The sequence below is a fragment of the Triturus cristatus genome, chromosome 2_1 (genome assembly GCF_964204655.1).
Source record: "Triturus cristatus chromosome 2_1, aTriCri1.1, whole genome shotgun sequence".
NCBI classification, from domain to species: Eukaryota; Metazoa; Chordata; class Amphibia; order Caudata; family Salamandridae; genus Triturus; species Triturus cristatus.
This window is the reverse complement of record NC_140581.1, coordinates 672311312-672338456: the sequence shown is the minus strand read 5'-3', so window position 1 is coordinate 672338456 and position 27145 is coordinate 672311312. Positions and strand designations below refer to the sequence as shown.

Below are 27145 nucleotides of genomic sequence, written 5' to 3'. Positions count from 1 at the left end.
CAATCCTGAGGGCCCCTGGGGTCCAACTAGCCTACCAGGTACCTCCAGTAAGCGCCACAGAGCTGCGTTGCAGAGAGGTGTAAAAAAAGGTGTAAAAAAGGGCATGGCCTGGACCACCTCTCTGCAACACAGCCCTGTGGCGCTTACTGGAGATACCTGGTGGGCTAGTTGGCCCCCAGGGGCCCTCAGGATTGAAAGGGACTTAATTCCCCAATTTAAAATGTGCCACAGGGCGTGTTTGCACACCTCACCTCAGGCCCCGCCCCCTCCCTTTACCACTGTGCAAACGCACCACGTGGCACGTTTTAAGTTGGGGGATTAAGTCCCCTTGAGTCCTCAGAGTCCCTGGGGTCCCACTAGCCCACCATGTACCTCCAGTAAGCACCACAGAGCTGCGTTGCAGAGGTGCAAAAAGGGGCGTGGCCTGGACCACCTCTCTGCAACGCAGCCCTGTGGCACTTACTGGAGGTACCTGGTGGGCTAGATGGCCCCCAGGGACACCCAGTATTGAAGGGGAATTAATTCCCCATTGTAAAACGCGCCACAGGGCGCGTTTGCAGTCTGTTGCTAGGAGGGGGCGGGGCCTCGGCACGATCTCCATGTTTTTTTATTTTTATTTAGAAGGGGGGCAGCGTGCCCCTTCTTCATTTTACTTTTTTTGGGCCCTGGGGACCCCATCCCCCAGGGCCTTACCCCCATTTAAATAAAAAATTGAACAGGAAGGGGGCCGCGTGGGCACCCCTCCCGTGGCCAATTCCAGCCCCGGGGACCCCATCCCCCGGGGCATGGCCACATAAATATTTTTTTTTAATTATGGAGCGGGCTGTGTGACCCCCTCCCGAGCCAGTTCTAGCCCTGGGGACCCCAACCCCCGGGGTAGGCCCTCTCCGTTGAGGACCGTGGGGGGAGGCCCAATGCCCTCACGGTCCCACCGGCTCCGCGCGTCCTGCGGGAGCCGGCATTGCTTTTCCACATGGGGAGCTGCTAACATGCAGCTCCCCGTGTGTAAAATCAATCTGCTTTGCTTCATTGAAGTGAGAGCAGGTTTCCCTGTTCTCGCTTCAATGAAGCAAAGCAGTTTGCAATGACCCCTTTCATTGCAAATAGCAGTGTCCTGGGGTGGGCACCCCGGGACACTGCAGAAGCCGGCCCTGGGCCATCAAGGGCTCAAGGAGGAGGGGCCATGCAGCCCCCCTCCCACCTATTGCACAGCCCGGGGGTGGTGGTCCCCGGGGCTCAGGGGTCCGTTACGGACCCCCTAATTTGAATATTAGTGCCCCGGGGAGGTGGCGGTCCCCGGGGCTTGTGGGGGGGCTCGAGCCCCCCAACACAGATGTAAATTTTTTAAAATGGAAGCCCCGAGGGGGGGGCAGTCCCTGGGGCAGCGGGTGTGCCCCCGCAATTATAATTAATAAAAGCCCCAGGGGTGGCGGTCCCCGCGGCTTGAGGGGGCCATGTGCCCCCCGCAAATATTTATGGAAAGCCATCCCCGGCGGTACCCGGGGCTGCGGCGGCCTCCCTGGGCCCCCGCAATTACATTTGTAAATGCCCCGGGACTTGGCCCACCCGGGGGCTAAAGAATAACGAAGCGCGGGAGCCCGCGCTTCGTTTTAAAAAAATAAAATTCGGCTGAAATTCGCACTGGGTGCGCGAATCTCACTGATTTTCTTTTTTTTGGGCCCTGGGGTTCCTTGAGGGACCCCCTGAGCAGGCCTAGGGGGTCAGGGTGTTTCTACCCTGCCCCCTTTTCTTTTTTTTTGCGTTTCTTTTTCTGTTTTCGGCACAAGATGGCTGCCAATACTTCCTGGTTTGAAGTGTTGACAGCCAATTAGAATGCAGCTCGTGATCGGGAGGTTGCGCGGATCCTCCGTGCCTCTAAATATCAAAACTTTTATTTTGGGATTTTCTCAGCAACTAAAAAGGTCGCTTTCTGAGCCAAGCAGTACCTTTTTGCCAAATTTGGGGTAAATCCTTTCAGTAGTTTCGGCTGTATCCTTGCATAAAGTTTCCTATGGTAAATTGGTTTTTTTTACTCATATTTTTTGAATTTCTCAGCAACTACTGAACGGATTCACACCATTTAAAAAAAAAAAAGGTCTCTTTCTGAACCAAGGGATACTTTTTTGCCAAATTTGGTGTAATTCAGTTCAGCAGTTCGGGCTGTAGTCGTGTCTAAAGTTTCCTATGGGAAGTAACAGAGAAAACGCGTTTTGGGACCCCCCTTTTTTCTCGGCAACCGCTTGGCGAATCACCCCAAAACTTTCAGGATAGGAGCTGACCGGAGCGGGACCAATGTTTTGAAAATTCCGCAAAGATTTGTCAACTGGCACCAAAGTTATTGGGAAAAGAAAAAACGCTTTTTGAATAGAAACACGGTCCTAACTATAACTACCTAATGGCGACCGCCAGTAGATAATATATATGTGTGTGTGTGTAATTCTTTTTCAATTTTTTTCATCTTTTTAATGAACAAGGTGACAAAAGGGAAGGGGTTGGGTGAGTTTGAGGGGGAAAATTTATTTTGGTCCGGATGTGAGGCCTTCGTTTTTTAATAATAAATGAGATGTTTATATGTTTATTATTATTGTTCTTCTTCTTATAGTTCTTCATTGTTGTTATTGCTAATAATAACAATAAGAATCATTAGTTATATTTGTGCTGGCAATTAAGGACAATGTTAATAATAATAATAATAGTTATTATCATTATTTTTATTGTTATTACTATCGTCATTATCATTCTTATTATCATTATTATGGCTGTTATTATGCTTGTTATTATTGGTATTATTACCATTATTGCTCCGATTGCAAAAACACAATAGTGTTAATTACAAAAAATACCAGCAATTGTAAGGCATGTTTTTAATTACGACTCTTCTTCTCTACAGATTTATTGTAACAATTTGAGCACACTCAAACGCTGCAAGGATGAGAGGAGTTCCGCAACAGTCCTGCTCACATCTACCCCTACACCCCCATGATTTAATGTCCCTCTCTCTTTGAGGTCTCAGTACAGGTGCTGTAGGAGCATGCACCTTCTCTGGAGATAACTGCAATTTAGTGGCTGGAGGCGCCGCACCAGGAAAAGGAATGTGCCTGCAGCTCCCAAATCCAATTTGGGGCTGAGAGTTGGTAAACTTCTCAGTGGCTGCTTGTCCCAACTAGAGACTGGTTGAATCCTAGCGGCAGCACGCTCATCAATCAACCCTGTGATTCTGATCAAATAGTATATCAATCTATCTATCTAAATAGGTATATGTTCATTTATTGAACAGTCTTGTTTCTCATGTAAGAGATATGAGCTGTTACAATCACAAGACAGTATGCGAGATATAATACGTACAGCGTAAGCAGTAAGAAGAAATAATACTGCAATAGCATTGCTTTCTAGCCATGACATATTCATATATACATACATAAATGACACAGGCTAAAAAGTGGATACTCGTCTGATGCTTCTAAATAGTTCTACCCCAGTGTACCTAACCTAAGTGTAGTACAAGGTAAGAAGTAGGTGCTGTATTCTATAGCATGGTAAGCTATGGTTTTGCATATGCAAAGAGTCCCTCTAGGTTCTAGTCGGCTCCATACCTTAGAATGAGAGAGGTGGGAATCTCTTTCCGGGTCTCAAATTCTAACACCCCGCGAAGGGAGTCAGAACACTGGAAGCTGGATTCTCTGCGAGCAGGGATGACAGCGTCTAGTCAGTGCGTCAGGCGGCGACTCTAATTCCTTCCGAACTTGCTGTTGCGAGCCATATCGAGCTGTGCAGCCGAGCCGTGGTAAGGGAAGGTATATTTATACCTGGAAGGTGCTTAGGAACGTTAGCATTGACGTAAAGTCGGGCAGAGGAAGACGCCATGAATGAACCTCTAAGGAATACTAGTTCATGCATAATAGATGAGTTCTTGAATAAATCAATAATCCTAGCTAGGGAAAGTCCGAATGGCTTAAGGGTCTGGTTTCTAAGAACTCGTTGTGCCGTTGGTATGGACGGATGTAGGTGACCATGCCTGTATTTGGATAGCATGTCTAATGCCTAAATAAGGTCTGGCATTCTATGCCTAAATAAGGGCAATGCGAATTGTGTCCATATAAGGACATGATTTAGGAAAACCTATGTACGGACATCTAATCGAAACACAACACCCACTCCACTTTCGAATGAACGAGAATACTAAATGCTAAACATAAAATGCTAAGCAAACATTTAAAACGGAGTACCGCATGTTGCTAAAAACGTTTGTAAAAGCATACTAAAATAATAAGTTTATGTTAAAAAACGTTTGCTAGACATAAAATACAAAGGTGCTGTACATATTAAAGCAATGTTTCATTCTAAGCATATGTTTACAGTGAATGCTAAATGAATGAACAGAAATATATACACATATGATGAAATGGCTCACAATCACAGAAGAAACAAGCATTTACAATGCAATGACCTCGGCATTGTTAAAGTTAGAGCTATTGGCATTGCTCATGACATTATTTTTGTTTATGTTTTTGTTTTTTAAACATTTAAAGAAACGGCATTGTTATTTACAATGTCAATAGCTTAATCTCTCTCAAATGCGAGTCTTATTGCATTTGCACCCACACACAAAGCCACACACACAAAGCCACCCACACAGAGCCACCCACACAGAGCTATTCACATAGAGTAACCCACATACAAATAGAGCCATCCACACAGAGCCACCTACACACACAGTTACCCACACAGACAGACACCCACGCATAGAGCCACCTACAAAAAAAGCCACCCACACAGAGCCACACACACACACACACACACACACACACACACACATAGAGCCTCCCACACACAATTCATGAGGACACAGTTCCAAATTCAGCAGCTCTGGCCATAGGGCCACATCCTCTACCCCACTGAACACCATACTGTCCCACTGAGAAAAACTCACACTGCCTTCAACTACAACCCAATTGCTGCCGGCTATAAACACCTGGATGAGGCTCAATTTAAATGACGCAATAGACAAGAGCAATATGTGGCCTACAAAAAAAAGTAACATCATCCTGGAAAAAGCAAACACTCATAGGGGAATGCAAAATTTAGCAAACCATGTGAAATGCAAGCAGGAACAACATTGTTACCTTAACGCTTTTACACTCCCTATTCAGAAATCAGTGAGTGCTTTTGCCTGAAAGGGGCCTTGAATGGTCCCATTTCAATGTCCATTGCTGATATCCTTACAAAACATTAGCAGTATGGTAAAAAGACCACATCCCTGGACGCAGAGCCGCAGTACACATTTTGGTTTTCCAATCCACACTTTGCAGTACCTCCCGGAATGGTGAACTAGATGCAAGCCCAGGGAAAACAAAGACAAGAAAACAAAAATAGCGCTTCACTGGCAAACTCTGTAAAAGTGGTGCTAATGTGTTTGGGTGTGAATAAAATCAATCTGGCCAGTTTGCTACCACTCTGTCTTACTTTATTTAGTTATTTTTCATATTTTTAACCTTTTATTCCAGATGCTGCACCTTTCCAACAAAAATGATTTTCTTTTTTGGATCCATTTCACATGGGAGCAAATAAAAGAAAGTAGAGGAAAGAGAGTGAGAACCCTATCTTGAAGTCAAGGTTTTCAGTAAGAAAAGAACTGCTAGACAGAAAGAGAGGGAAGAAGGAAAGAGTGGTGGGGGGGGGGGGGCCGCTAAAGCATTGTCGCACATGGCACCACCAGCACTAAAGTCGGCCCTGTGTGCGTCGAAGGCGCTGTACAAACCGTCAGATGCCCTTAGCAAGTGCGGAATGAAGGAGGGAAACCCTACCCCGTGATCCAGTAGAACATAGCTGAAGTGCACGCGCCTCTTCTCCTACTGCAATGCACCGTGCACCAGTAAAATCAAGTACAACTATACAAATGCACGCGCCCCTTCAATGCCCCGTGACGAGCCCCTTCGCCCACTGCAATGTTCAGTGTACCAGTAGAATATAACAAGGGGGAGTGCGCCCCTTCGTTCGCTGCAATTCCCCGTGCACCAGTAGATATAACAAAAGTACAGGCGCCACTTCGCCCACTGCAATGTTCTCCTGCCAAAGAGTGGGTGGGGCTTGACTGCAGCACCGGGGGCGGTGCAATAACCGGCACTGGATAAGGTCTGATGCAGGCCGGGGCAAGGTGCAGGAATGAAAGGAGGGGGGGAGGGGGGGAGGGGGGGAGGGGGGGAGGGGGGGAGGGGGGGGGGGGGGCAGGGCGAACCTCGCGGGACTGGGGCTGGATATTATGATACAGGCACTATGCGGGGTGAAACCATGGAGATCATGCATGTTGTATGTATGCATGTATGTATGCTTAGCTAAAAGGCAGCGGCGCACATGGTGGTGCGTTGTCAGGGGTCATAGGTGCACATAGGTGGATAGCAGCAGACGGGGTGGGAGGGGTTGGAGGATAATTAAGGCTGTCTTGGAAAGGTTTGTCAGAGCTCCACCCCAGCCCCACCATCCCACCCTGGTGGCACCGGTAGTGGCGCCCGAGACCCTCCCATACAAACAGCTCTGATCAGACTCCAGCGTCGCCCAGATCTGAGGGGGTGGGTTGGTGGATAGTAATGTCCTAAGCATAACTGGGTGGGGTGGGGAGGGGGCCATACTTTCCCCGTCGCATCAGGGATGCTGTCAGACCTTTCCCTACAGTGCTTTGATCAGCCGGCAGCCCCTACAGCTCTCCTGGGGAGGAGGGTGTGGGTGGCGCATGCTGATGGCATGCAGGAGGGGCTGGGGGCAGGTCACCGGGTGGTATGAGGGCTGAACCCTCCCCAGCCCATCTCTGCCTCTCCACAAGAGACGCTGTCGGTCCTGTCTTGGAATAGAGCGCTGTTATCTATTTTCTCTTGGTAGTGGGGGTGGGGGGCGGGGGTCCGGCTCTGCTAGGGTATCATGTTAGCGAGCCCTGCCCACCCCCTCGGTGGGTAGCAGAGATGCTGGCAGTGCCCACGGGCAGCTTTGATCACACTCCAGCCCCACAGCTCGTTCACACTGCAAAGACTTAACTACGATTCTCCGCTCTACAAAAATAATAGCTATAATTAATTTAATTCCCAGTTTTATGTATTGGAATACCAAACGAGGCCTATTGTTGTTGGTAGGGTCTGAATTATAAAGTGAATTACGGGTGATGATGCTCCGGGGAAAGACATTACTCACTGAGGTCCGAAGCGCACATATACAGTTTCCGGTTGGTGGTGTATCCTGTTTTCGTCTCGCACCAGGCTGTAATTTCTCTACGCATGCGTCAAAGAGACGGTAGTTTTGGGCATGTCTGGAAGAGAGGGCGCTCGTGCCTTCCAGAACCTAATGTGAGGCTGCTCTCTTTACTTCAAACGCGTCTGAAACGATTTATGTACTGAGGGACGTTTAATATTCGGAGGAACGAAATTTTCTGGTATGCAAAGGCGTCTCAGCAGATCTCTCGATTTTCTCAGGTCCATGCGCGCATATCTCATTCAGAACAGTTTTTTCGGTGCACTCTGGGATTTGCAGTCCTATCATTACATTATAAAATTAAGGCTACAATTGCAGAATGCACAGAGAACGGTCCTGTGGGGCCTGACAAGGAGAGGAAGACAAATGAGCTCCTGCATATACCCCGGGGTCCGCCTTTCCCAAACAGCACTGGCCCGGTGAGAGCTTCGAGAATGTCCCGATCTGGGCTGAGGCGAGGGTTTTAAAGGGTCGGGTGAATACGAACGGTTTTAGTTCCAAGCCCAGGAGGCAGCAGAGTTCGGGTGGGTGGGGGAGGGAGGAGCAGGGCAGGAGGTGATCTCACCGCAGCGGCTCGGAGGAAAGTGAGACTGCGTGCTGTTGGAGATCAAAGACTCGGAATGTGTTTGCACAAAGCTCACCATCTCTTTTCATTCAGCCACTAGGCAGCGGCATTTTCGGATTCGGGGGCGTGTTTTGCTTTTCTCTCCTCTTGCCATTGGCTGGAGGAGATAATTAGAAAAGTTGAAAAAAACACGCCCCTGAATCCGAAAAGGACGGGGCCTGTTCGGAGTGACAGACCTCTTCTCCAATGGCTGGCCAGCATTCAAGAGGCCAGCCAATGGAGAAGAGGGGAGAAGAGGGGCGGGTTCAAGCCCCTCTTCTCCAAGTCATTATGTCTCGTGAGCGAGACTGCGCAAGCGCAGCCTTCGCTAGCAGAGACCTAAAAAGGTCAAAGCCATTTTATGTCATGGTACATAAATGAAATTGTGGTGAATTAAGGTGACAATGTGTCCCTGGAAGTGTTCAAAGAAGTCTGTTCTCTATGAATAGTTCTACTTTAAGCATATTACTTTGCCATAAAAAGATAAATTCAATTTTAGAAAAAAAATAGATTAATCATATAAAAAGAGTTCCAAGGTTTGTCTTTGTTTAGAAAAAATGAAGGCCAAATTCATAGCTTTCCCGGTACACTGTGAGCCGAATCAAAAGTCAGTGTAAGGAGCTGGTGAAAACATGCAATCCTCTATTCCTGTAGACAAAAGATCTACCGATGTCTGTGATAGTTGGAATACCTCGTTTAGAAGATTAACTGCGCATAAATGTGAAGTATCGCCAGTAGCAATGTTCGTTTCCGATGTTACCTGTGTGCCGGTTGATCCATCTCGTACCTCAGCAGTAGCATGTTGCGTCTGTGAGATCTCAACGAATGCCGTCATCAGGATTGATAGCCTCTGGGGACAACACAGAGCATGGGCCGATATCGGGTCCAGCAGAGTATCGATATCCGTTGGAATGACTGATGGGAGTGTTAGACAGAGGTCTAGCACGCATTCTTCACCGCAAAGCAGGCAGTGTAGAACAGGTAAGATGCAATCTTGCCAGATTGGTCTGAATGACAGAAACCATGTGGTATTTAATTCTCGTAGACGAGGTAATTCCAAAAGTTGTACTATGCGCTCACGACACTTCATTTCGAGGAGAGCTTTCTCCTAAGTGCTGGGAGTGACGCTGGTGGATTGGCTTGCCATAGCGTAGTATTAGGAATAAAAACAGGATTCCTGCAACGAGTGCTAGAATTAGTGGCAGACCACCAAACACCGAGTGCACGAAGTTTGGAATGATTACGAGGACTGCTTGAAAAGGTGTTAACAGTCCTGAACATACGGTCTTAAATACATGTACAATACCGCTTGTATCAGACATGTTTAAGATACGTCCCAACATTTCTGTGAAATGTGTAGGGCAGTTTGTACGCAACAGAACCTGTATCTCAGCCGAAGTCCTTGTAATTTGTAGATCATAGATTTCTTTGGCCGAGGTCAAAGGCACGGTTTGTTGTAAAGAATGGCTTTCATTCTGCTTAAAGTATCAATTCGTATAGAAGAGATGTTCAGTGAAGGCGACTCCCTGACTGTGTCTATTTGGGGGAACAATACTTGCATACAGCAAATGACCTTGGAGCCAACCGTTACCAGATATGGAATGCCTGGTAACATGCCACAACAGCTGTGATCATTCAACATGAGGTAACTTCCATTCGAAAGTTGTCCAAACGTTGGATTAATTACAGCGGCTGGCGAACCTTGCAGGTGGCAGGACAAATTTGCATTAGAACCGCTACAGGCCCCATGTAAACTAATATCCTGACATATTAGTGAACCGCTCAGTGCATTTTCACAGTGTGTACTGCTAATAAACACTTCACACCCCCCACTCCAACATCTGGATGTCTTGATGTATTCTTTACCCAACCTTTCATATTTGCCTGTTTGCATTTGTTTGAGGCAATACTAAAAATGGAAAGTTGTAACAGGCAGAGTTATTTTGCATTGAATGATCCATTCTGTAGCTGGTTTTTCTGCTACCGTAAATGTCAATTTTTCCAGTTTTTCAATGCTCAGCACTGTATACTTTGCTCCCCTTTGTGCCAGTTTGATCTGTTTATCATTGAGATTGTATTCTGAAAACAGAGACGACGTGTTGATGAAACGCCAAGGAACATAGCCTGCACGCAAGTTTTGAAGCATCCAGCCTAATAACAAAATAGAATGTAATTGAGACTGGCCTTGTCGTAGCCGGACCAAATCTTGTTCCACAATGTCTATAGCAGAGGATACAATGTTGCCCAGTGAATATATCCTGGATGACAGAGTCGTTAACCCATTGTCGACTACAGCGAGAGATCTCTAAATTAATATGATCAATTTCTCGTATTCTTTCTGCGGCATCTGCTTGGGTAACCTTCCATATTTCATTATAAGCAGCATAGATGCCAACATATATGAAACGTTTTTGACGTGGTTTTCTTGGACCTAGCAAGAAATTCCTACGGTCTGCGCCTTCTTTAAGTAAAGATAAGTGTTGTTTCACATCCTCTAGCGTAGACCAATCAAGGCATAATTTTCCTACACTGTTGTTGTTACTACCCCTGGATGCGGTCTTTGAACATAACGTGGGTCTGGCCTATTGATTGTAAAACCCTGTATTCTGTTCAGGAATCTTTCTTGACAGATGTTTGTGTCTGTGGGCCAGAGCAACCATCTTTCCCATTCAGGATCTGATCTGTTTTGTAAAATAGTATGTACATCAACCTCCCCCCTGTGTAGTGCTATTACTTGCAGGTGTAGGTATGGACGGTGTGTTCATGTCTTTGATCTTGGCTAACCCAAGGCAAGACTTTTGTTGGACAGTGTCATTCAAAAACATTATTTGCTGTGGGATGATACAGGCTCTAAACAAAGCTTCAATTCCCAGCACTTGCCAATCTTTTGTACCCCAGACAGATTTTGTGTCAATTGTGTCTTTCCAAAAGTCGAAACCCTTTCTAGACAGTTGGGAAATAAAGGCTGCAGAATAAATCTGTTTTGTATTGGTTAACATACTTTTCGTTTCTCTTTTGTTCACATTGTTTTTTTTTTTTTAAGTAAAACGGTTCCGGATTGGATGTAATATACCCTGAAAAATATGGAAATGTATTTGCAGAAGTTTTTGAGCTACCCCTTGGTGGTGTAGGACAATGTTCCCATTGGTTATACATAAATACATTTCTAGGTGTTGCAGATTTATGCAAGAAATGATAACCATAGTGGTTGTAACAATAAAGCTGTTTATAGTCTGTTGAACCCTCTAAGTATTCATGGTTAGAGAATGCAGCAGACCATTCTAGATCAGACATCATGTTATTAACAGTCTCAAAGTCCCAATCATCAGAATAGGTACTGGAGGTAATAAAGTCACTTAATGAAATCTTAAATAAGTGTGGAATCTTCAAAAGTTCAGACGGGCCGAATATATCATAATCCGTTTTGTCCCAAATTATACCATCTTGTATAGGAACTGCTGTGATGTTCACTGCTGACAAGTCTCTTGCCTCACAATGGGATGGTTTGTGTGGTTTCAAAAGTAAGTACACATTTTTAATTTCTGTGTCCAAGTGAATATATCTTCCATTTATCAGCATGCTCAGAGTCATTACTAAAGCTAGCCAAAGCAGAAAGAAAAGTATTTCCATAGTTCAATCCATGGTGAAACCAGATAAGTCCTTTTCAGAAGCTGAAAAAAGTCTTGTGCTTGTTCTTTGAAAGTTCTTTTGGCTGGCATCGTTTCAGATTCGCTTGGATCCTCAGAAAACGTATCAAAGTTAATGAAATAGCCAGAGGCAGTTCTGTCAATGGTTGAAATTGCATCAGGATTCGTTGAAAGCGCTGGCACCAGTTGATCACGTGTTACGTTGGTGTAGACAGGTGTATCAGGACGAACTGTTATTTGGGTTTCAAGAGGAATGAGTTCCATAGCATTGTTACTTAGTCCTTCATTTATTACTGCTGACTCCTCGATGGTGATGAGTCTTTCAGTTTGAACCTCTTGGATGGTAGCTAGAGGAGTGTGTCTGCTACTTGGTCGGAGTCCACAAGGCCTACTGTTTAGTATTGGCCACATAGTGTGGTTTGATGAGGTCGATTGACAAATCGTTTCTCCTTTTTTCCAGCAAGGGGCGGCAGAAGTACTGTTCTTGTTCCGTGGATGGCTAGGACAGGTACTGGTTGTCTGTAAGAAGGACCAAATTCCTTCTTGTCCGCGATCTTCTCTCAGACTAGATACCCAAGCTTCGGGATCCAGACAGGCCTTGCTGGGACGACTGGAATTTACCCAGTGGTGGTTGGCTTCAGGAACACATTGCTTTGTTTCGATCTTAGTTCATTTAAGTCCTGTAAAACAGGCAAACGATCTTTAATATCAAATGGTTTATTTTCCACCACTGTGCCTTTACATTCGAGATCTGGAACCCACATTCTTGTCCCAAATAGGACTTCTTGGCAAATTGTTTAAGGAGCGTTGGACCCCATAAAGATGTTTGACCCACCCATCACCCGAACCTAATACCCTAGCTGTTATAGACTGTTTTATGTCCCGGTTTTTCCTTTCCACAACAGAATTTCCCTCAGGATGGAATGGAGAGGAGTACCGCAATGCAACGCCCAAACTGGCCATGGCTTCTTTGTAAGCTCGAGAGCTAAACGCAGGGCCATGGTCAGAGTGTAGTGTGCCTATTGCGTATGTGCCGATAAAGACTCGCAAATCTTTTATAACAGTTCGAGCGTCATAGGAACCTTGACTTAGTGTTTCTGGGATTGCATTTGTCCAAAAGGACACCTGCGCGTAGATAGTCTAATGCTGTCTAACAATGGTGTCTGTACTGGGCAGGCTACTTCGTAGTCTGGTGTCTGGTGGCGTTCTGCACTGCGATCTCTATTGCAGTCTATGCAGTTATTGATGAAGATGTGAATCAGTGTATTCATTCCAGGCCACCAGTACATCTCTTTTAATGTTAATATGGTTTTAGAGATCCCCTGATGTGACAGACTCTCTCCCAGATGTGCTTCATAAATCAAAGCTGCTCTACGTTCCATTTTTGGAATTACCCTAGCCCCCACTCCAGGGATTCGAGCAAACGGAACATTGTTCGCATCAATTACATACGAGCATTTGAGTGGAAGTTTTTTAGGTAACGCTGCACCACTGCCTTTGCTTGAAGCATTGACAGCCAATAATATCTCACGGTCTATCCTCTTTTTTAAACGCGTGATCGCAGGTACGGAAGCCGTTTGTACACCCCCCTTTGCGGCTTCATCAGCCAATGAATTCCCTGCAACGTGAACACCATCACATTAATGACTCAGCGTGTGTATCACATGAGTTTTTTGTAGTCCGTCTCGCAACTAAACTACTTGTTCCCAAAGCGTTTTATGCTTGATTGTGCCACCTTTTGCCTCTTTGAAACCATTTTGAGGCCAATTCTGTAAATATTAATTATATGATTGAACACGGTAAAAAGAATCGCACACTATAAGTGTGGGGAATTTGCGATCCGTATTTTCAAGTACCTATTCGAATGCTTGTTGTTCAGCTCGCTGAGCTGTACAATCTCCTAGAGATTGTGTTTTAGTGACCATTGGTCGGAATTTACCATCGCGCATGCGACCTTTAACGATTGTGCATGCTGCACTGTAAGCTTGCTTACATATCGTAGAGGGTTGTGCTGATCCGTCAGTATAAATTATAAATTTGTACTGATCAAGAGGGAGAATCTCAATAGGCAGAGGACATTCATGTTCATATTGCAGGAATTCTTGTGTTTTTAAATAAGGATCAAAATCATATTCAACATCTGTTGCAGCAACAGAATTAACCCATTGTATCCATCTTGGATGTAAAGCTTTTGCATTTGGAATGCTCGCTTTTGTAACTGCCTCTAAGGCTGGTACTGGAGTCACGACAATAATGCGTTTCACCTGAGCTAGAGCTCTTTCTTTTGCTACAGCGGTTTGAACTACTGTCAGAATTTTTTCTGTCGAAGTGAAGCGCATTTCCGCTTGTGTATACAAATGTAATTTGTATGCAATTGGTACTTTTTCACCTGCATTAAAAGTTAAGTAGGTGAATTTGAATTGACCCGAAATTATTCGGATCCCTAAATTGCGTGTATTTACGGGTGTTTGTAAGTGATTTGTTGATAACATATCAGCTTGAAGTGAATGCAGGATATCTGTGTGTCCCGGTGTCCAATTTTTGATTTTGAAATCAGGGTTGATTAATTCGTAGAGAGGTTTAAGCCTTTCTGCGTAATTTAGAATGCAAGTTCTTCCAAAATTCAGGAAACCTAGAATCGACTAAGTTTCTCAGCGTTTTTGTGGAGGTTGGAGCAGAGCACATTTTTCTAAAAAGTTAGCTGCCATGCTTTTGCCTTCACTTCAAAGCTCATATCCTAGGAAAAGGACATTGAGATGGGCAAGGATTGATTTTTTTTAAATTGAATTTGTAGCCCTCAGAGGCAAAGGCCATTATAATGGTATTCACCCTGTTCAAGTGCCTATCCAGGTCATCGTCTGTCAGATAGATATCATCGACATATGACAATGCCTCTTCATCATAAATTTGTAGTAACTCTGTTACTCTTGCTGAGAATAACCCCGGGCTGTTCTTGAACCCTTGTGGGAGTCGACAAAAGTGACGCTGAGTCCCCATTATTGAGAAAGCTGTCAAGTTCCTTCTTTTAGGTGCTATGTTTTGACAAATAAACCATTTGAAATGTCTAATGTGGTTTTATATTTTTTACACACAATGTTATTCACTAATGCTGTACTGAGTGCATTTTGCACTGCAAATTTCTTAGAACAAGTGTTCAGGGGGCTGTAATCCAAAACTAGACGATATGTATTGTCTAGTTTGGAAACAGGAAACAAAGGATTGTTCATTGATGAGCTGCATGTTTCAATCACCCCTTGGTATTCAAGTTGATCTAAGATCTCCCTGACCTGTTTTAGCTTCTTGCTTAATTGGGTACTGCCTTTGTGCAGTAGGTTGATTTTTAACTGTACCTTGTGGTGAGGTGAGTCTTCATCCCATCCTACATGATTTTTGTATAATGTTGGGGCCTGGGCAACTGCCCATTTCTTGGCATATGTATATTTTAAATGTATTGGAACATGGTTGGAGAAGGCTGGCATAATGATCTCTTCGCCATGTGGGTACTCCCTGACAAATTCTGGTGGTCAGTCTTGTTCTGCTAGAAGTATATCATAACCCCTTGAACGTTTCTCCCAAAAGAGTGCTTTCACTTTTCTTGGTATGTCTCACTTCATCTGGAGTGTTATTTCATACATCATTTGTGGAGTACTAACCCTGGTGTCTACAGTCTCATCTGTGATGTACTCATTCAAGTCCACTATCTCCATAAGTTCCTTCAGGTTCTGGCGAGATATTGTTACTTCTGCTGCACTGTCCAGCATTGTCTGAGCCCATTTTCCGTTCTTGAGTGGTGTCCTCCGAATTCTCGGCATGTCTGATCTTCAGACCTGCTATCTTCTTCTTGGTGAATTGAGGTTTTGGTTTGTTTTTCTGAACGTGTTGTTTGTCTTTGGACTTTACGCGTTCTTCTTTGTGATCTGACCGTCCTCTTCTTTCGGATGTCTGTGACGATATCTGAAAGGTACGAGAGGAACATGTATCAGTATCTTGATACCTGTCAGGTTTTCTCAAATTATCCTATTCCTGAGGTTATACCTCCTTTCAGAGGGCTCATTTTGAGGAGACCTACCTGGGGATTGAGAACGTTTCTCTTTTGAATGTAGTTTGTTATTTTTCCACTTCTTTTTAGAAGATGTAGGATTGTGTTTATTAGAGTCCTTCTCAGGACCTTCAGACAGTTGTGGTTTAACTGGTTTTCCACCCAAACTATCTCTGCTTAATTCTTCATAGGATTTTTCTATTATTCTGGGTAGTTATTTTTGATGTTCTGTTACATCAAATTACCTTAAGCGTTGGCGGATCCCCTTTAATATTAGATCATGTTATTGTTGAGACCTGGTCGAAGTTTTTCAGTAATTTCATACCTAAATTCAGAGCAGGCTTTGCCCCATATTCATTTTGAATTTGTTTCAGGACATCAGGTATTACCGCAATAGACGGGACACCATGGGTTTTTGTATAGATGGCAGCAAAGACTGTGCCCCAAGTGGTGCAGTCTTCCAGATGTTGTGTGATCCCCATTGGTAAACAGATTGTTAGCATTCTGTGTTTCTCATAAGTGCTATTAGGAAATACTGCTTCGATTTGAGTAATTTTTTGAGCTATCCAGAAAGGAATTTGTTCACGTTTTGTGGGCATTTTACCCATGACTGCGTGTAAAGTCTGTGGAGTAATTTTCAGTGTATTCCCCTGATGAGGGGTCGGATTTGCAATGGTTAATGGTGGTTGGACTGTGAAAGTCCGCATGACATATTGGACTAACTGTCTGTAAATGTTTATTAACTCTTTGAGTTGAGTGAGTAATTCATCGTGCGACATCTCTTCGATGTCAGGATGAGGTGTGTAGCCGGCTAAAATCGGCCATGTTGCTCCTGGTCTAACTAGTGGACCGAGCCTGGTAATGTGATTGTAATGTTTTAGGGCGCCTTTAAACCAGAAATTATGCTCCTGGTATGTGAGTGGAATTTCAACATCCTCGAAGGGAATATATTCCTCAGGTGGTTCATCTTTTTTATAGAAGTGAAACACTTTTGTTACTGGATTTGATTCTAGGAATACTATCCATGAATAGTATACCTCTGTCTGGTGAGATTCATGTGCCTCTATCACGAAAACTGCTCTACCACCTGTTGGTGTTAGGCCATGTTTTATAAGTTTTAGAGTGATGGCTCTCCTTAAATTTGGATGGATGTTTAGAATACCCTCATCAGTTTCATTTAAACCTGTAAGATTAAAAGCTGTTACGACTTGGTCAGTCGCAGCCTCACCCGTCACGGTATTATTATCCCCATTTTGGGACATTGTTTTTTTGAAAAATGTAGAACAAGTTTCAAGGAAACAAAGATAAGGTGCACTATATTTTGGAACACTGTATCCTTCAACAACCAAACAGCTAATACATAGGATTTTCGTCCTACTCAGCTATGGCGGATATTAACCCTAACCACTCCAGACGTCTTATGGAGTATTACGAGTAGGGGTCTCTGAGAAAAGCACAACTGAGTTACTTCAGTATCTAGCATTAAATTAGTGCCTTACCAAACGTTGGGCGTCATGTAGTGTAGTTTCTATTTTCCTTATAGGCTCTGCGCATTGGAATAATACACACTATAGTTGTGGCATAGGACTGAGGTCAGTATGCCTCTATCGAGTACATTAAACTTAATTACTTTGTGTGCCAGCTAACTCAGAGGCCACTTGAAACTCCTTGAATAAACAAGAAGGGAGTAGTTTCTGGCAACCGCATGAACATGACAACTTTGTTTCCCTTAGAATCGGAACAGGTCTCAGAATCGTGGAAACAGCAGATAACAGTTTCAGTAAGTCAATCGTGCATGCTTAGTTTCCTCAGAGTTACACGGAAATAGTAGACGGGCGTTTCAATAAAAGGATTTATTGCACAGACTTGTTTCTCGTGTAAGAGATATGAGCTGTTACAATCACAAGACAGTATGCGAGATATAATACGTACAGCGTAAGCAGTAAGAAGAAATAATACTGCAATAGCATTGTCTTCTAGCTAGGACATATATTCATATATACATACATAAATAACACAGGCTAAAAAGTGGATACTCGTCTGATGCTTCTAAATAGTTCTACCCTAGTGTACCTAACCTAAGTGTAGTACAAGGTAAGAAGTAGGTGCTGTATTCTATAGTATGGTAAGCTATAGTTTTGCATATGCCATGAGTCCCTCTAGGTTCTAGTCAGCTCCATACCTTAGAATTAGAGAGGTGGGAATCTCTTTCCGGGTCTCAAATTCTAACACCCTGCGAAGGGAGTCAGAACACTGGAAGCTGGATTATTTACGAGCAGGGATGACAGCGTCTGGTCAGTGCGTCAGGCGGGGACTCTAATTCCTTCCGAACTTGCTGTGGCGAGCCATATCGAGCTGTGCAGCCGAGCCGTGGTTTGCCATGGTAAGGGAAGGTCTATTTATACCTGGAAGGTGCTTAGGAATGTTAGCATTGACGTAAAGTCGGGCAGAGGAAGACGTCATGAATGAACCCCTAAGGAATAGTAGTTCATGCATAATAGATGAGTTCTTGGGGAAATCAATAATCTTAGCTAGAGAAAGACCCAATGGGTTAAGGATCTGGTTTCTAAGAACCCGTTGTGTGTGTTGGGATGGACGGATGTAGGTGACCACGCCTGTATTTGGATAGCATGGCTAATGCCTAAATAAGGACTGGGATTCTATGCCTAAATAAGGGCACTGTGAATTGTGCCTATATAAGGACATGATTTAGGAAAACCTATGTAGGGACATCTAAATCGAAACACAAGACATGTGCCGGTCTCACAAGATCAGATGCTGGTGGTTGGCGTTTAGAACTTTTAGACGCTAGATTTCACTTTAAATATTTTAAAAGTGTAGAACTTTGATTCTACAGATTGCATTTTTGTTGTTTTCGTACCAAATTTATTAACATTTACTATATTTCTCTAAATTGGGGCGGATTTCACTTTATTACTGTTTGTGTGTTGCTAAATGCTTTACACATTGCCTCCAAGTTAAGCTTGACTGATTTTGTGGCAAGCTACCGGAGGGTTAAGCACAGGTTCCACCATTTTAGAGAGCAATGTGAGCGGCTGTCCACCAACACCAGATCTGCCAGTTGTCCGTGAGCCCGATTCCACTGACGTGCTAGACATTCTTGCAAGGGACGCATTTGAAGTTTTGCTCAGTTAATAGTTAACTTTTGCAGCCGCGGGGCCGCGCTTGTGTTTTAGCGCTCGTTTTCCTACTCGCGCATCAACACATGCACCCTCTAGTTTCAGCACATGCCAAGAATGCTCTGTTGCTTAGTGACCAACTATTTTGACGAAATACAGTCTCGCCAAGGCTCAGTTTATAAATGCGAGATTTATGCCTACAGCCATTTGCTGATACACACTGAGCTGTGAAGTTGAAAACAAGCATTTGTCCTTTGTTACATGGATGCAACGAGTAACCTTGCTTTTTAGAGTGCCTATTCACGTTTCCCACTGTACATTGCTCGCTTTGTGCGTTTACTCTCTTCAGGAATTTTGATGCAGAGGCTCGGCCAACAATGCCTTCCAAACGACAAGAACTCCTCCCGTTCCCTGGATGCAGTCTTCTGGAGAGTTCAGGGAGTCTTACAGAAACACAGCGGCCTTCAAGTGTGGGGGCGTCTCCTTTGCACCCGTCCAACCTTTTTGTAAAACTGCCCCCAGGCCAGAGTCAGGCAGTTACCTGACAGCCTTCCAGCCACCCCTCCCAGCCCAGCAGGGACGTGTTCAGTCAGTACCTGCTGTCTCTCGGCATCTCGACACTCGCCCTCCACTTCTGGAACACACTCCCTTTGGCAATCAGGTCTATTCCCTCCTATTTGGACTTTCGGGCTGCCCTGAAAACCCATCTTTACTCCTCTGCCTATCCCTCTTAAACCCTCACCCCCCTTCCCTCCTCAGTTTGTTTCTTTCTGCAGCGCCAAGAAACCGCTTGGTAATAGAGCGCTATACAAAACCCTTTCAACTTCAACTTCATCTCTCGCCGGGCGGTGGAAATTCCGCCCAAAAGTCCAAGGCTTCCACTCCGGGGGGGAGGAATGTAGTGTCCACCCCCCGAGGCAGGCTGCTCTGGTGGACACATGTCAGCAGCAGGCTCCTTCCAGACTAACTGTCGCCTACCGCCCACGACCTTTTTGTGCTGCAAAACTGTTCGTGTCCTCATGCAAGGCAAACACCAGCGCCTCGTAGGGGGTTTTAAGCGCTATGTAAATGCAAAGTTTTTTGTTTCTAAACGGCGCCTTTACTAGTTCGAAGGCGTAAAGTGCCATCGCCCAAAATAATACAGTCGAACAACCCAAAAAGCGCCCTTGGCCTATCGGGTTTGTAGAAAGCGCTACATAAGGACTATATAAGCGCTATACGTGCATAGTACAGTAAACAATTTCTGTTAAATTGCCATGTCAGGTCTACAATGTCTGCCACGGCACATTATATTTACCCTCTTCTGCACTGAATGCAGCAAGTGGTGTCAATGTTTGTTAAGAATACTTCCTTGAGTTAGATTTTGTGTTAGGTAGTTCGACAGGTAATGCACCTTCAATGGAGAACTCTGTGATGTTTTCTTTATGAGGTGACTCCATGCCCCTGGGATGCAGTTCTTCCAATCCAGGAATTTCTTTTCACAAATCCGTGCCTACAGGTGTTTTCGAACATTTGCTTAAAATAAAGTGCAACATGACTACAGCTCTAGAAGCATGTACGTGCTCAATGAAAGTGCAAGACTGTACAGATGGTGTTTCTGTGTCATGGAGTCATCTAGTCATCCTAATGTAGCCCGGAGGCCATATTTTTAAAGTCCAGTGTGACTGATGTACTTTTCATTTTAGTGAGACCTATCACCAGGGCCACTGGAATTATGCAGTTACTCCTTTTTTTTCTGCATACATCGATTTTCGGCACTTGCCACATAAACTATCATCTTCTGCATAATTTGCAGATTTTAGCAAAAGGAATATGCTACTTACCAGTATGCATCTGTTCTTGGCATGTAGAGCTGCAGAGCCACACACTTAGGATAGTAGAGCATGTTGGGCTCGGATGCTTGCAGGTTGTTGTCTTCGGAAGAAGTCTTTGGTCATGAGATAGGAGACTCCTCCCTTGGACTACAGTGCGCATGGGCATCCACTCCATCCTCAGATTGTTTTTCACCAGGATGGGAAATGATGGAGTTTGTAAAAATAAAGAAAGGATGTCCATGTGTAATGTCTAAGTAAGATGATGCTGGAACAGATACAGGTCCCGGGGAGGTGGGTGGGCGTGTGTGGCTCTGCAGCTCTACATGCCAAGAACAGATGCATACTGGTAAGTAGCATATTCCGTTCGAGGCATATGAGCTGCAGATCACACACTTAGGATAGACTATATAGCAGTGTCTCCCCTAGCGGTGGTCACCTGTATCAGTTGCAGCAGTTTGGAATAAAGTTTTAAGGACAGCCTAACCCACAGAAGCTTGTTGTTTCGCTTGCACGTCAACACAGTAGTGTTTAGTGAAGGTGTGTGTTGTAGACCATGTGGCTGCCTTACAAATATCTTATAAGGGAATGTCTCCTAAGAATGCCATGGAAGCCCCTATTTTGCGTGTGTGATGCGCTCTAGGGGGAACGGTTAGAGTGTGTTTAGCCTTGTGGTAGCATATTTGGATACATTTAACTATCCACCTGGCTATTCCGGATTTGGAAATGGGGTTGCCTTTATGTGGTGGAGAGAAAGCAACAAACAATTGTTTGGTTTTGCGAAAAGATTTGGTTCTATCAATGTAATAAAGCAGGGCTCTTTTAACGTCTACGGTATGAAGAGCTCTTTCAGCTACAGAGTCTGGATTTGGGAAGAACACTGGTAGCTCGACTGATTGGTTAAGATGGAACGGAGAAATGACTTTTGGTAGGAATTTTGATCGCTAGGTTCAGTTGATGTGGATCCGGGTGTCTGATTTCTCCATGGTTCTGGGTTAATAAGGACGGTGTGGAACTAGAGAGAGTTCCAGCAGTGTTGTGAACCAGGGTTGACGCGCCCATGTGGGAGCTATTAGTATCAGCTTGAGAGACTGTTGCCTGAGTTTGCGTACCACAAATGGAATGAGTGGGAGAGGCGGAAAAGCGTACGCAAATCTGCCTGACCAGTTCATCCATATTGCATTGCCCTTCGACTGTGGGTGGGGAAACCTGGCGGCAAACAGGTCTATGTCTGGTTGGCCCCATTTTTGGAAGAATGGGAGTAGGACTTGAGGGTGTAATTCCCATTCGTGGATCTGCTGAGTGTGTCGACTCAACAGGTCGGCAATCTGATTGTGAACTCCTGGAAGGTGTTCTGCTAGCAGGTATATGTTCTGGGGAATGGCCCATCTCCAAATGTTCTGTGCGAGCTGGGACAGCTGGGGAGAATGTGTGCCTCCTTGTTTTTGTATGTAATACACGGCTGTCATGTTGTCCTTTCGGATGAGGACAGTTTTGTTCTGGAGATGTAGTTGGAATGATTTTAGTGCTAGGAATACTGCCAGTAGCTCCAGGTAATTGATATGGAGCCCTTTCTGTTGAGTGGTCCATGTGCCCCGAGTGGTGTGTATTAGGAGATGGGCACCCCATCCTGTGAGAGATGCGTCGGTTGTCAGCACTATTTGTGGAAGAGGCTCTAAGAACGGCCGCCGTTTGGAGAGGTTAATAGTTTTCCACCATTTTAGAGAGCAATGTGAGCGGCTGTCCACCAACACCAGATCTGCCAGTTGTCCGTGAGCCTGATTCCACTGACGTGCTAGACATTCTTGCAAGGGACGCATTTGAAGTTTTGCATAAGGCACAATGACGATGCAGGACGCCATCATGCCTATGAGTTGCATGAACACTCTTGCTGGAAGAGAGTGTTGGGTTTGAAATTTTGCGATCAGAGCTTGTATTTTGGCTATCCTGGCTGGCCTGGGATATGCTAGTGCTCTGGAGGTATTTATGGTGGCTCCTAGATATTGATGTATGTGGGAGGGTTGGAGATGAGATTTGGGATAGTTTATTGTGAATCCCAAGTTGTGTAAGATTTGAATAGTTTGGTGAATGTGTAGGATGCATTTGTTGAATGAATTGGCTTTTATGAGCCAATCGTCTAGATATGTGAAGACATGAATTTGTTGTCACCTGAGATGCGCTGCTACTACTGCTAGGCATTTGGTGAATACTCTGGGCGCAGTTGTTACCCCAAATGGAAGGACTGTAAACTGATAGTGTTGTCCGTCCACCACAAATCTTAGATACTTCCTGTGAGCAGAATGCATGGGGATGTGAAAATGGGTGTCCTTGAGGTCTAATGTGGCAAGGAAATCGCCTTGTTGTAGTAGTGGGAGTACTTGTTGAAGAGTGATCATATGGAAATGATCTGAGTTTATGTACTGATTTAGGAGTCTGAGGTCCAGTATTGGTCTGAGCGTCTCGTCCTTTTTGGGGATTAGGAAGTACAGTGAGTATACCCCTGTCCCTTAATGTTGTAGGGGAACTGGTTCTATTACGTGTTTTTGAAGCAATGAGATCACTTCTTGTTTGAGGAGCGTAAGATGGTCTGGTGACATATAGCGTTGCTTGGCTAGAATGTGTGGGGGGGTAGCGGTGAGTTCCAGGCAGTAACCATACTGGATAATTTGTCTTACCCACTTGTCTGTTGTGATGGAGTTCCAGACAGGTAGGAACTGTTTGAGTCTTCCCCCGACTGGAGTGGAATGGTCTGGGGGGAGTGGAGGAAAGTCACTGTTTTGTGGCGGGAGAGGTGCGAGTGTTGGTACTGCCTCGACCTCGTCCCTTGGTGTAGTTTCCTCTATAGCCTCCTCTAAAATATCCTCTACTGGGGGATGTTTGTGTAGAGGGTTTGAATGTGGAGGAGGTATCTGTCCCAATGTTGTTGGAGGCTCCTCTGTAGAAGGAGCGTCGAAAGGAGCCACGTGGTTGTGGAGACTGCAATGCTCCCATGGATTTAGCAGTCTCGGTGTCTTTTTTCATTTTTTCAAGTGCAGTGTCTACTGCTGGTCCAAACAGTTGTTCTTGATTAAATGGTTGGCTAAGTATAGTAGTTTGTACTTCTGGCTTAAAGCCTGAAATGCGTAGCCATGCATGGCGTCTAAGGAGTACACTTGTGTTTATTGCCCTAGAGGAAGTGTCTGCGGCGTCAAGCGCACATTTAATTGAGGCATTTGAGATAAGTTTGTATAAGCTCATTTGCCTGGGCCTTGTATTGGTCTGGTAGGTGTTGTATCAGGTCTTCTAACTGATCATAGTTAGCCCTATCGTAGCATGCTAATAGGGCTTGGGTGTTTGCGATACGCCAATGATTAGCGGCTTGTGCTGCTACTCTTTTGCCCGATGCCTCTAATAGTTTGGATTCCTTGTCGGGGGCGGTGTATCTCCCGTAGTTTGGGAGTTGGCGTGTTTCCTTGCGTTGGAAACGACCAGAGAATCCAGATGGAGCTGCCCTTTGATGTAACAAGGATCTTCTGGGGCAGGTCTAGATTTTTTCTCAATTCTTGGGTTGAGTACCCTGGCCCGTACGGGGTCTTTAAATACTTCTGTGGCGTGTTTTTTGACCCCTTTAATCATGGGTAAAATTTGAACCGACTTCTGAGACTGTTCAAAAGTGTCTAAGAGGAAGTCTTCCTTGGGTGCATCGGAGTGCATGGTGACGCCATGATAAAGTGCTGCTCTGTGTACTAGTTGTCCAAACCCCAGGTGGTCATCTGGAGGTGATGTTTGGAGGGATATGGTGTAGGCTCAGGCATATCTGGTGGAGGGTATGCCCAGTCGTCCAATGGTACGGTATCTGGATTTGTGAACGGATTATTAAGATAATCAGGATCACCCCCTCCCCCTAGGTCATCAACATCATCCTGTGGGGGTGGTGGATGGTAGAGGTAATGGTGGTGTAGGCAGAGGGGGTGGGGTAGGAGGTGGTACAGGAGAGGAAGGAGGAATTGGTGATGTTGCCGAGTCCTTCTTCTTTATAGGAACTGGGGCAGGTGTTGTATCCGGTTTCCGTTTCCAACAAGGCACAGCAGTGACATGTCCAGTTTTTGGATTAATACAGATCCTTTTTTGTGTTGGATCTGGATGGAAAAGTTCTTGGTCTTCAGGAACAGACTTTGGCGCCGATTTTTTCGGTTCCGATCGAGGTTTTGGGTGATCGGTAGAGTCTTTGGCTTTAGGAGGTGTATTATAGTCCTTAGCCGGTGGTTTTGGTGCCGATGAAGGTTTAGGTGCCGATGAAGGTTTCGGCGCCGATGAAGGTTTTGGCGCCGATGAAGGTTTTGGCGCCGATGAAGGTTTCGGCGCCGATGAAGGTTTCGGCGCCGATGAAGGTTTCGGCGCCGAAGTTGAGTCTTTGAGCTTGAGAGCTTTCGGGGCCGGTTTGTCTATGGGCCTCGGTGTTTTCGGTGCCGAAGGCGCCGGAGCCGGTTTCGGTGCCGAGAGGTCTTGTGTCTTCGGTGCCGAAGGTGCCGGTGGCACAATGATATGTGGTTTGCTCGGGCCAAGCCACTGGAAGGCTTGTGTTTCTTCGGAGCCGAGCCCGAAGGCGGGGCTTCTGAAGGGTGTTTTCGGTCTCGACTGGGGCCAGCTGGCGAAGTCTTGACCAATGCCTTTGGTTTTGGAGGGGTTGGGGTAGGGGCAGGTGTACTCACGCGTTGCCCCGGAGTAATGAGGTCGTCTGAGTCGTCTGCTTCTGAGATAATTTGAAGTTCCTCGGAATCTTCTTCCGGGACATCGGGACCCTCATCAAAGATGTTTTCTGGTTCCGGGGCTGGTCTGTGTGCCATCATATGGCGTCGAGCTCTTCGATCCCGAATGGTCTTTTTGGATCGAAATGCGGCGCAGGCTGGACAGCTGGACTCGTTGTGTTCCAGCTACAGGCACAGGTTGCAGACCTTATGATGGTGACTGTGTGGGAATTTTGCTCCACACTGGGGGCATTTTTTAAACGGCGTCCTTCCCATGAGCCGTAGGCCTCACGGCGTGGATAGGTCCAATTGCCCGCATCGCCGTCCGGAACCGGTCCGATGAATTCGATGTCGAGTGAAGGTGCCTCGATGTAGTTTTGTAAAAGTTTTTCGCTTCGAAAGCTTGTTTTTGAAGTTTTCTACCGGAGTGGAAAAGTTACATCCGAACCCAATGGCGGAAAAAAACAATCTGAGGATGGAGTGGATGCCCATGCGCACTGTAGTCCAAGGGAGGAGTCACCTATCTCGTGACAAAAGACTTCTTCCGAAGACAACAACCTGCAAGCATCCGAGCCCAACACCAGATGGCGATCTACTATCCTAAGTGTGTGATCTGCAGCTCATATGCATCGAACAAATATATTTCTAGCTAAAACGGATCAAAAGATGCTAATGATGCCACCATGTGTGTTGCTGCGCAGAGACGGGCCTTTTGTCACACGGAAGCAGATGGCTTTGCTGATTGCTGTATTAAGGTGTTAAGCGGATCTTACTTAATGAGGTGAAACCTTTGCCCATGTAGTGGCAACATGAGTAGGAAGCATTGGCAATGTCAATAGATTTCGCCTTTGGGACCTGTTGTCTTTGCCCACGGTTTTTATCCAAGCTATACGGCATCCCCGAAACTGTGCAGCATGGATAAAGAAGAAAGAAAAACAAGCATTAACATAGCCAACAGGTCTCGCCCTTGGGACCTTATAAGTGTTTAAAATGCAACAGTTGATGTTGTTGCACCAAGGATATTGTGCTGGATAACTAAACACTTATAAGGTTGCAAAGGTGAGACCTATTGGCTATGCCAATGCTTGTTCTCTTTACTAGCATTTTCAGCATCTTCCTCTAATGCTGGATGTATTTTTTTAACACGTGTTTACATTACAGAACATTACATAATGACATTTTTGCAATTTCTAAATACATATGATAGTGTCTTTACAAAGACCTTTTTGGTTTCTTTATACCGTACTACTTTTTTGAATGAGTATGTTCATGGTTATAAATTGGATTTCGTTTATGGTCACCTATATATCTATTGATTTCTGGATAAAATTCTATTAAAATCATTTTAACCAAAAAATAAAACACATGAAAATGCAGCTTGGAGTAAACAATATACGCAGATCCAACAAAAGTAAAAGATTAGTTTATCACTATTGTTTCCGAAGGGTCATTATTACCCACGCAAAGCCTTCCCTCCTGAGGGTAATGGCCTTTAGCACACTAAAAAATGCCACAAATTTAACAAAGCACTAAAGAGAATACATGAATAATTTCAAATTCCACACAAAAGATAACATTTGCTTACAAACACACACTGCACTGTAATCAAAGCACAGAAGACATTTTCCAGACTTACCGCTGCATACACATTTAGTGGAATGTTTTTGTGAAACCTTTCTGGTTTAAGTTTATGTGCCCCCATAGATGTTTTCTGGTAGTTCCAGGTTGTACAGGTAAGATAACCTTGATGACATGCAATAATTCCATCCCAGTCACTCTGCCTTGCAGCTTCTGCAACGTAATGAAAAATGGTGACACAATGATTAACAAATGGCAAGTTACTTAACTGTTAAACTGTTAAACTGACAAAATAACACAATTATTTCACACTACTTCAAATAACAAAATAATCTGTTTCTGTATGCTCATTTATGAAAACAT

The 27145-nt window shown here is 44.9% G+C and overlaps 1 protein-coding gene across 2 annotated transcripts in view; it reads right to left on the bottom strand.

Annotated features, from left to right (window-relative positions):
- Positions 1-27145, bottom strand: part of WDR36 (WD repeat domain 36) — a 580433-nt gene that overhangs the window by 374207 nt on the left and 179081 nt on the right. For both annotated transcript variants that reach the window (XM_085632587.1, XM_085632588.1), the window contains exon 12: positions 26841-26995. In XM_085632587.1, coding sequence (XP_085488713.1) covers positions 26841-26995 — 155 coding nt within the window. The remainder of the gene's footprint in view (positions 1-26840; positions 26996-27145) is intronic.